Source organism: Copadichromis virginalis, linkage group LG19, assembly GCF_057382275.1.
Source record: "Copadichromis virginalis isolate Kocher_CV1m ecotype Utaka linkage group LG19, C_Virginalis_male_GT1.1, whole genome shotgun sequence".
NCBI lineage: Eukaryota > Metazoa > Chordata > Actinopteri > Cichliformes > Cichlidae > Copadichromis > Copadichromis virginalis.
The window spans coordinates 17,598,486-17,609,612 of record NC_140636.1 but is presented as its reverse complement, the minus strand read 5'-3'; the positions used below and the strand labels follow the sequence as shown (position 1 = coordinate 17,609,612).

General features: G+C 43.0%; 1 protein-coding gene across 2 annotated transcripts in view; it reads left to right on the top strand.

Annotated features, from left to right (window-relative positions):
* bltp1 (bridge-like lipid transfer protein family member 1) overlaps positions 1-11,127 on the top strand; it is a 76,347-nt gene that overhangs the window by 57,183 nt on the left and 8,037 nt on the right. For both annotated transcript variants that reach the window (XM_085441438.1, XM_085441437.1), the window contains 13 exons: positions 67-282; positions 489-669; positions 754-943; positions 1,304-1,465; positions 1,561-1,700; positions 1,910-2,105; positions 2,539-2,739; positions 2,889-3,065; positions 5,328-5,465; positions 6,159-6,404; positions 6,527-6,680; positions 8,392-8,549; positions 10,511-10,700. In XM_085441438.1, coding sequence (XP_085297564.1) covers positions 67-282; positions 489-669; positions 754-943; positions 1,304-1,465; positions 1,561-1,700; positions 1,910-2,105; positions 2,539-2,739; positions 2,889-3,065; positions 5,328-5,465; positions 6,159-6,404; positions 6,527-6,680; positions 8,392-8,549; positions 10,511-10,700 — 2,349 coding nt within the window. The remainder of the gene's footprint in view (positions 1-66; positions 283-488; positions 670-753; positions 944-1,303; positions 1,466-1,560; positions 1,701-1,909; positions 2,106-2,538; positions 2,740-2,888; positions 3,066-5,327; positions 5,466-6,158; positions 6,405-6,526; positions 6,681-8,391; positions 8,550-10,510; positions 10,701-11,127) is intronic.

Genomic DNA, 11,127 nt, shown 5'->3' with positions numbered 1-11,127 from the left:
TCTAAAAAAGAAAAGCTTTTCAATTTTCAGCATTCACTAAACGGTGCTGTCCTCCCTGATTCTCAGCCAAACGTCTCAGAGAAAGTCCTCGGGCTTTTCTGCTGTGAGTCAGTTGTTCAGTGAGCGCTGGCCAGGCACTCCTGCCAACCGCAGCTTCAGTGGCCCAACGACGGAAAGAAACATCGACTTTGAGCTGGATGTCCGTGTGGAAATCGACAGCGGGAAGTGCGTCCTTCACCCTACTACTCAACAGCCCGAGCACGAGGATGTTTCTTTGAGGAGGTGCAGTAAAAAGTTCATTTCTCAATCTGGGAAATGCAAACTCCTATTTAAAGTTGGTCTCACATTTCCTCCCAAATGTAGTATTAAGCGTAGATTAAATCAGACTCTATATTAGCAGAAGTACCTGAACAGCTGTGATGATTTATCCTCACTGGACAGAAGAAATGAGACATTCTATATTCAGATCAGTAATTTGGGTTTTATAGGAGCTGTGAGCGCAGCCTCCGAAACCTGGACCAAGAATCTCCTCCCAAGAAGAAGAAGCTCCAGCCCAACTACCCCTCTTCCAGCCATCTCCTAGCTGGAAAGAAGTGTCCCTCCACTCTGCCGACCAAATCCAATGACTTGGAGACTACAGTTTTCTACATTCCAGGAGTGGACGTGAAGGTCAGATTCTCCTACATCATCCAAACTGCCAAGGGTTTCTTTTGTGCTTTAAATAATTATTTTTTCCTTTATTTTTCCCTGCAGTTGCACTACAACTCAAAGACCCTGAAGACGGAGTCACCCAACGCCTCGCGTGGATCCTCTCTCCCTCGCACTCTCTCCAAAGAGTCAAAGCTGTATGGTATGAAAGATAGCGGCCCTCCAAATCCTCCCAATGCTGTCCAAAGCAAGACTAACTCGCTCCTACCTCCCCCGCCCCCACCTATTCCATCAGGTACTGAGCATTCCCTCATTTAATTGCATGCCCTTCTACCATCCATAATCGCCGCCGACACTAGAGTGCCACGCCTCTTCGATCCGATGATTTAAATCTACACGTGGACCGTCCAAATCAAATGCATGCGATTCCATCCCTTTTTATTTTTTTATTTTTTTAAAGGCATGGATCTAGAGGGCACCCTTTGATCAAACGGGTTCATGCATATTGATGCGCCCCACAGAGGGAGAGACTCAAAAAGACAGTTTAAAAGAACCTCTGTTAATATGATTCCAGTTTATTTGAAGTTCAAGAAACAAACTTCTGAAAGTGCTGTTAGAGTGTGGAGATGACTTTAACTTTCATGTGTCTTTGCAGCTAAAGGTAAGAGCAGTGGAGGGGTAAAGACGGCCAAGCTGTATGCCTGGGTGGCCCTCCAGACCCTGCCAGAGGAGATGGTGATCAGCCCCTGTCTGCTGGACTTTCTGGAAAAAGCACTTGAGACAATTCCTATCACTCCAGTGGACAGGAACTACACAGGTGTGTTTTTAAAACCAGTCCTTTGGGACAGTGTTCTTGGAGGAATTGTGTGTCTTGATATTCATAGTAAACTTCTTCTGATGCCTTTCCATCAGCTGTGGCATCCCAGGAGGAAGACATGGGTCAGTTTGATACAGTGGAACAGCTCGAGGAATCGACCACCTCCCTGGTTTCCTCTTCAACGTCGGCATACTCCTCCTTCCCCGTGGATGTGGTTGTCTACGTCAGAGTCCAGGTACTGATGAGCTGTCATTCGTGCAATTTCTTCAGAGCTGCTTTGGAATTTAAGTCGACTGTTTATATAAATAATAATTAATGTGTTACATGTAAGAAAAAACTAAAAGCACAAGGAAAGTATTATGACAAATAACAATTACAAGTCATAAATTTACACTAAAATGAGAATTTTAGTGTATGAAAACATCTACTGTCTTCTGTTTCCAGCCCTCTCAGATCCGCTTCAGCTGCCTGCCAATGTCCAGGGTGGAGTGTATGCTCAAACTGCCCTCGTTAGACCTGGTCTTCTCCTCTAACCGTGGAGAACTGGAGACCCCGACAGGAGCCCATGTGACAGACGGGTCACACCAGCCCTCCTCAACTCCACCCGGGCAGCATATCCCCAAACCACCTCCCAGCAAAGGTATCTAGAGCATGACTTCCCCGTTTATTTTGGCAGAATAATGGCGCTCTAATGTGTGCAGAGATACGTGAACGAAACAGTCTTTTAAAGTCTTTCGCACACCGTGAGAATATCTATTAGCTGCCACTCCATGGCATGTCTGAGCCCTGTGTGAGTTAATGTTGCTCGCAGCATGTTCTCCTGCATTCATTACTCTTCTCTCCAGTCTGTCTTTATGCCAGATGATGCATGTTAAGATGCATCTCAGGTCTTGGAAATCTGTGAGTCACTAAATGCACAGGTTTGATAGCTGGTAGCTCACTCCTTTCCATCCTGAAATTGTGTTAGTGCTAATGCATTAGAGGATGTTAGACTTATATATATCACAAGTGTATAGTGCTGTTAATGAGTGTGTGACTGGATGATTTCTTTTGTCTCTCCTGCCCCCTTCCAGCATCCCCGTTGTTGGGGAGCCCTCTGGGCAGAAGCCGTCACAGCAGCAGCCAGTCCGACCTCACCGGGCCCCCGAGTAACTCCTCGGGCCTCAGCTTTACAGCCTGCATGTCTGACTTTTCCCTCTACGTCTTCCACCCCTACGGCGCCGGAAAGCAGAAATCTGCAGTCACGGGGTTGCCTCCGGGCCAAGGGCCGTTAGGTATGCTAAACATTTGTGTTATTCTTATCTGTTAAAGATACAGGACTGCATTTTATCCACTAATAAATGCACCTCTTGTAGATAGGATTGATGTAAAACAATTACATGCCAGCTGATCCCATCACCCATATCTCCTCCCCCTCCCGAAGGTACCGTGGATGAGGAGTCGACTTCAGTGACAGGAAGGAAAGACTCTCTGAGCATCAACCTGGAGTTTGTGAAGGTCAGCTTATCGAGGATGAGGCGAACAGGAGGCCCCACTTTCATTGAGAGCTTTATTCCTCCTAAAGGGGGTAAAATGGACACCACCCTCATCAACATCTCAGGTACACGGTCGTCTCCAGAGAAAAACACCTGTCCATTAGACAGATAATAACAATATTGGGAAGTTGACACAATTCCTGCAAAAGTTGAGGTATATTTATCAAATATATGCTTTCTGTTATGCAGCACAAAGTTATACAAAGTAAAAAGTTGTCAGTTTATTTTTGGGTTTATAGAAGAGTTTGCAACAGCAAAGGAAGGTGTTTGTCAAAGTGCAATGTTCAGGGGGGGACTTGTTAAAAATGGATTTTAGGGCAGAATTATCAAAAGCTGATTTGACTTGTGATTATTTTCAGCATTTTTATGTTCTCATGACTGCCCACATAAATACACTGAGCCATTTTAAGATGGCTGCTGAGTCGTGAGGCCTGCTTCTTGAAGGACTTTGCTCCAGCATGGTGCTGTGTTGATTCTGCTTTGATACTGAACCACGCAGAGCTTTGAAGATCCATATCTTCATGTTGTATCTGTCGTCTGCTAACGTGGGGGGACTGTCAAATATACTGTATGTTGAACTACTGGAACTGAACACTGCTAAAGCTGAGGTTTGTGCTGTTGTCAGTCCTTTAGCTTAGTTATGGTGTATATATAGAACTGGTTTTGCTGTGTGTTTAAAAATGATTCACTCTTTGCACTCTGCTTTTCATCAGTGCTTCTTTTTTTTTTTTTGTTACTTTTTAAGCCCCGATTTTCAGCCCATCACCTTTTCTTCTACGTCACAGTGTTGGCTTGTTAGAGGATGACGCACAAGCGAGTCAGTGTTGCTAATCCGCTGGTTAAAATTCCCACAATCCTTCTCTGTGCACAGGGAGAGTGGTAGGGAAATGAACACTGATGCGGACCATAAATCAGCTTTTAAGTGCATCACTTAAATTGCTTTTAAGGTAAAACATCAATCATGCAGTTGGGGGTGACATTTGGTAAGCAGCTGCAGTTTTTTAGAAGGGTTAACTAAACCTAAATTAAATTCTGAAAATAGGCGTAAGGCAAAGAATTTTAGTTAACTGGAATAAATCCGGTTGCATGTGTCAGCACGCACAGCCTGAGGAGTCCTGGGCAGATGTGCTTAACAAGACTGGGACTCAGTGTTTTTGTTGGCCATCCTTTCTGTGAACTGTCTCAAAGTTGTCCCAGCTCAGCAGGAACTTTCACAACGTTGTGTTTTTTTGGAACTCCTGCATAGTGCTAAATATTTCATGTTCACTAAAAGTGGGAATCGAGAAGCTTGCCCCTTTCTTTCTCTCTGTAAAGCAGTCAGAAATACAGCCAGAGTATATGAAGTGGAAGTGACGTACAACAGATGCGAACCCTTTCAGAGAATCATCTTTAAGGGATATGAAACTCTGTGTTGAGTACTCAATCATATCAGCAGCACCGTGGGAATGTACTCCAGCACAGAAGCAGGCTGTTGTGACCCCAGCTCATCGGAGGGTAACTGCAGTAACACAAACAACCAGATGGAAACAGCTGAAGGCAAAAATGTTATCTTTTTATGAAAGTGATGAATACAAACAGTGAAGCCAAGCAAAGCACAAAGTAACAAAAGAAGTGGTGAAAGAGCCATGGGCAAATGGTGCTCATCAGAACAAAGAAATAAAGGGCTCCGAACTTGAATTCCATTTAAAATTTACCAACTGATTAAAAAGAAAATTGGAAAAATAGCGAAAGAGCTTTACGCCATTAAACAGCCAGATTAAACCCAAACAGTTAGAACAAGCAACCTTTACAATAAAGTTATTCAACAAACCCTGTCCGGTCTCCAGTGCACAACCTTTGCAACATGCAGCTGCAGGTATGCACGATAAGGTGTCTGCAAACTAGTAAAGAGAAAATGAGCATCTGGAAGCACAAACTGCTGACAAGCAAGTTAATAAAAAGAGAGACAATGACGAGCTGCTCATACCAAATCAGCCTCCCTGACTGACAGATCACAGCCACTTTTCAGAGCAGGTGTTGGAAGGGCTGGTGCACAGGCCTGGGCACCAGTCCAGTCATTCAGAGGCGGGCCAGAAGCAGCAGAAAGGCAGGATGTATGGTGAGTGTAGGCACCGATCCTGGAGAGCCTGCGTGTTCAAAAAGAAACACTCCAAAACGGTTAGCCACACTGTAAAAAGCACATAAATGAGACTGAAGAATACGTCTTTCCAATCTGTGAGAGTAAGTGCATACTTTTCCCCCTGTAGCTTTTAGAACTGTGGCCTTATCCTGTGCAGTCTTATAAAGAAGTCTTTCACATGCTCACTAATGTGATATTCTTCCGTCAGCTGTGTGTGACATCGGCTCGGCTTCCTTCAAGTACGACATGAGAAGACTGAGCGAGATCCTGGCCTTCCCGAGAGCCTGGTATCGTCGAAGTATCGCCAGACGCCTCTTCCTGGGGGACCAAACCATCAACCTCCCACGTGAGTGCTCAGCGGTTGCACTCGGGTGTTGTGATGGCCGTGTGTTGTTTACGTTGCCGGCTTTTAAGTTGTTGTAGAATTTCAGCTTTTGTGTGGCATCTGACACAGGGAACAGTGAGCTTTTCCAGGCTTCTGTCAGTGCTGATCTTTATTTGAAATGATCAACAAACTGATGTGCTTTTACTAAAGCGAGATATTGTTGGCTTCTATATAAATCTCTGCACTGCCTCTCAGATGGGTTTCTAAAAACAAAATCTTTAACTCGGTGCAGAAATGAGTGAACATTTCTCCCCAAAAATTCTGATATGAGCACCAACATCCACCTGCTAACCTCTGTGCATTTAGCCTTTTTTCATCTAGCTTGTTCTTAAACTTGACAATAAATTTGTTGAACTCTAAACTGGAACACCTTTGGGATGTAGAGACTGAAATCATGGATGTAAAGATGACAAATCTGAAGCAGCTGTATGAGCCCATCATGTCAGTATGGACCAAAATCTCTGAGGGTCCAACATAGTCCTAGCAAAGTGTAACTAATGAAGTGATCAGTGATTGCATATTAGATCTTTGTTCATTGAGTTTAATATCCTGTCTCACTGGCAGTCCTTTAGCAAACATTTCCTGCAGTCACTTTACGTTGACATTTACAAAGGTGTCCTTTACTTACCTCTTCTGACCTTTACTTCGCTCCAGCTTCCGGCCCCGCCACTCCTGACTCAGCTGAAAATGTCACCCATCACCTGTCCCCCGAGTCCAGCCGGAAAGCTTACTGGAGAACGTGGGACGGCAGCACCGGGACGCAGCACGTGCCCCAGTCCCCCAACGTCTTTTCGGAGCACTCCACCGGAAGCAACATGTCCCCAGGCAGCCTGGGGCACCTCAAGTCCCCTGCACCTGGTCGCACCAGGAGCGTCTCTGACTCCTCCGCTCCAAGGAGAGGTAACGGGGAACATTAAATGCCTTTTGTTACCGGAGTACGAATCTTCACACCCAAAAATCCAGATAAGGAAGAAAAAATAACTGCAATTAATTTTTTCCTATTTTTTTCCATTGTTTTTTAGATTCAGTCACAAAAACATCGACTCCTTCATTTGGTAAAAATGGGAAGGCAGCAGGTCAGCAGGGGTCGCCGTGGGAGACGCTGGTGGTGTTTGCCATCAACCTAAAGCTGCTCACCGTCCAAATGAACATGAGCAACGTGATGGGAAACAATACGTAAGTGCATCCAACGCTGTGCAAACACGTGCTAATAATTAGGATTTAATGGTTACTCTGGTAACTCAAACACAGAAGCGATTTAAAATTATTGACTATATTTTCATTTATAGAATATCTTGGCCACACTTGTCCAGTTTCACAAATCATGAAAAAAAAAAACATTAAAATCAAAAGAACATAAAAGAAACTTTAGGAAAACAAACACAAAATATCATTAAAAATGAATTAGCAGGGGGATTATGCACTAAAGGAAGAAAAACACTAATTAAATGGATGAGAGATAAAAATCTTTCATCTGAAAGTATCTCATGATTTTCAATCAAAGTATATTTTTTGGCTGCCCCACTTTAACGCTTGTCGATGGCTACAACAGACTCTCATCTCATCTCAACAAGAATCAATTGCCAACAACATATAAGTGCCTCAGAAAAGCCAGGCATTTTCACAGCCACACATCAGACAAAATCAGGCCTATTTACAACTACAAGGGTCTGTATTTTCTTTAGTATCCTAACAGGTGATGCAATCATTGAAACCAGCCTTACACTTAAAGTTGCTTTCAATATAATCCTTAGTTATCTTATACCCGGCCCTGTTGCAGTCCCTCAGTTCATATGTGGTTTGAAACCAGCTGATTTAGTTCCCTCCTGAGAGCCTGAGATGTCCACATTATATTATCCTTTCCTATTATGGTATCATTAAGATCCAAGAGGAGAAAAGCTATTGGAAGCTCTCTTATAGATTGGTCTGAATCCTTAAGTTTTTTGCTCGCATGCTAATCTAATTGTAGCAATTTTTGCTAGTGTAAGATAATGACTTAAGTGAAAGATTCCACGCTTGAACAGTAAATTACTGACTGGAAAACACTCTTCATCATGCATTGTAGCTCTAAAAGCAAAACTAAAGTTATAAATTTAACTTAAGAATGTTACTGTCTAAATAAAACATAGCCAACATTGTTTATTTACCTTTTTACTGCAGTAAACAGCTGTTAAACTGGTGTACAGATGCCTCTGGGGTGCTTCTCCTGCACTTCTTATCACCCTTTATCGTCCACTCTTATGGGTTCATTTTAACTCTACTGCACTGCTGGATTTTACCGTTCACCACAATATGGTGTCAGTACACCCCTGATCTCTACGGTTGAGGCTGAAGTGCAGAAAATGATGCTGAAGCGGTGGCAAACACAGCACCCTCATAACTAAGGCTGTACTGTTTTATGAGCTCTGGGTCTCCATAAAGTTAAAAAAATAACCCTCTTCCACAGTGGAAGTGTGTGGGCTCCACAAACAACACACACCTTCTGCTTCTTTCTCACCAAGGCAAGACAGTACACTTCTCCAGCTCTAATTAAATCATTTATGAGCTCAGGATATTCTTCCTTCATAAAAACTTTTATGCAAGGGTGCAGCCTGGATTTAAAGCGAGAATTGTATTGTCAAAATAGCTGCACTTGGATATAAGCAAAAAGGCAATAACACATCAAACTGATGAAGGTGAAACGCACAACGACACGTTAGAAAACACAGTTGACATGTTGACTTGTGAAAATGGGTTTAGCGCTCAGAACTGGCTGTTCGTTTCTTCCTCTGTTACCTGTGTTTATTCCTTGGAAACTTCTTGTGATGAGTCATTTATGTTTCATACAGAAGCCTTCTACATTATTCAGCAGCATTTCAGGAGCGCTCACAGTTGTTTGTCCCTGCAGCTGGACGACCAGCGGGCTGAAAAGTCAGGGCCGACTTTCTGTCGGAAGCAACCGAGACCGAGAGATCAGCATGTCTGTCGGCCTCGGCCGATCCAAGCTCGACTCCAAGGGCGGGGTGGTGGGTGGCAATATAGACGTGAACACCCTGGAGATGGTCTGTAAGTAAACAAGGCATCAGCTTTTCAAACATCTGGTGTTTTTCTCCAACTCGTTAGCAGCTTTTATTCTAACAGAGTGTAAAGTGTGGATGTGGAGCTGAGCCAAAGTTCAGTGCTAGAGTTCTTAAAACACTGGGAGCAGTAATGTAATATTATGCACATACAAAAATGTTTACTCTGCTAAATAGGCATAAAATGCATTTTATTTTATATATTACATTTAATGTTTAAATAGGCTAATATATAGATACAGCAGCCACTTGGAAGCTGGAAGCAACTCAGTGCATTTAGGCATGCAGACATAGTTAAGGCAACCTGCTGAAGTTGAACCTGAGCATCACAATGAGGATAAAAAGGGGATTTAAGTGACTTTGATGGTGGCTGGAGCATGGCTGTTGGTGTCAGACGGCCTGGTGTGAGTATTTCAGAAAAGGCTGATCTGCTGGGATTTTCCTAAACAACTGTGTTTTAGAAGTTTAGAAAGGCTGGTCTGAAAAAAGGAGAAAATATTGAATGATGAACATTTCTTTCAACAGGTCAAAGGAGAATAGTCAGACTGTTTCAAACTGACAGGAAGGCAACAGTATCTCAAATAAGCTTTGTTAAAAAATCAAAATGTGCAGATGAGCATATATTCTTAAAGCGCATGGAGTACAGCAGCAGAAGACCACACTGGGTGCGACTTCTTTCCGTTAAGAACGATAAACTGAGACTAAAATTCACTTTTGCACAATAGACGATTGGGAAAATGTTGCCTGGTGTGACCAGTCTCGATTTTGGGATAAAATCATAAAACGACCACTTTAAAAACAACAGTTGCGGCTGCTGGTGTAATGATGTGCAGGATATTTTGTTGGCACGCCATGGACCCCTTAATACAGCCTAAGCATCATTTCAGTGACACAGCCTGCCTGAGTGGCCACACTGTGCCCATATTCTGATGGCTATATCCAGCAGAATATTACAAAATGTTATAAAATGCAGCTCTAGCTTGTTCTTAAACTTGACAATAAATTTGTTGAACTCTAAACTGGAACACCTTTGGGATGTAGAGACTGAAATCATGGATGTAAAGATGACAAATCTGAAGCAGCTGTATGAGCCCATCATGTCAGTATGGACCAAAATCTCTGAGGGTCGAACATAGTCCTAGCAAAGTGTAACTAATGAAGTGATCAGTGATTGCATATTAGATCTTTGCTCATTGAGTTTAATATCTAAGCACTGATCACTAATGCTTCTGCTTGAGATGCAGTCAGCTAAAGAAATTACTTGTTCCCTGAAATCGTCCCTACTCGGTGTCCTCTCTAGATGAACTAAATCTGCCACAGTGTGTGTGAAGCACACGTCACCTTCTCGCCTGTTCACCTTCAATAGTTTATAAATAGACACAAAAGCGAATATTTACAGCAAAATGAATCATTTTAACTTTGGTATTTTAGACTAAAAACATAAGAACAAGGTGCTGAGCCATTTTTATCTGAGAGGAGGCTTCACAGTCAATCTCAGCATGTATTTAAAGACACTGAAGCCATGAAGCTGTGGCTGGATGTGTGTGACTTTATAAAACTATTATTAGACCAAACATATTGACATGTACCAGTTGTGGTTTGTACCTACCAGAAGCCTAAAGCGTTTTCATGAATGCCAGTTGAATATCTTAACACAGGTTAGCACCATTTTTAGATGATATGCCTTGTTGGTTGTGGAGCTGTGAATTTAAGCTTTCAGGGCTGTGGAGGAGGGCAATCATGCTCAGACACCATACAAAGCAGCCATGTGTAGTGTGAGTTCTGCTATGTATGGTTGCCCCGTTGCTGTTGTGGTCCAGCAGCAATAAACAGGTAAACCAGAAGAAGAAGAAGTCAGTCCTTACTTACTAGAATCCACTGATTTTGATGTTGAGAGGTATGGGATTGCTTGTGCGCTCTCATTGGTAACTACTATCGTGTGGTTTGCAGCCCACATCTCAGAGCATCCAAACCAGCAGCCCAGCCACAAGATCCAGATTACCATGGGCTCCACAGAGGCGCGAGTGGACTACATGGGCTCCAGCATCCTAATGGGAGTGTTTAGTAATGCTGACCTGCAGCTGCAGGATGAATGGAAGGTCAACCTGTGTACAGTGGACACCAGCCTATCAGAGAAAAGGTGTGGTATGATGTCAGCGTGACTGCACTGTTCGGCACAACACGATCAATACAGCACTTTTAGATGAGTCATGTTTAGTGCCATTTATTCATTTCATTCTTGTGGCCATCAGAGATTAGCCTGCTTCACATCTCCATGTCTCTGTACTTTGAAATGCAGATGTTTTCTCTACAAAGAAGTTTGTATTCAGTTTCTGAAGTGTTGAAACACAAAGCACACTAACTAGAGAGCACAATTTCAAAGCATCGCGGGTTATGAAGAAAAACAGACAATTTGCTGACCGAACAAAATTATGTCTGGACTCGAGGGTTTGTGTTTGTATCTAGTTTGAACACAAGAATACACAAATTACACGACATTATGTCGAGAATATATGCCATTTTCTTTCATCTGTGAGCTATTTATGCCTGCTCTCCTTTCCTTTGTT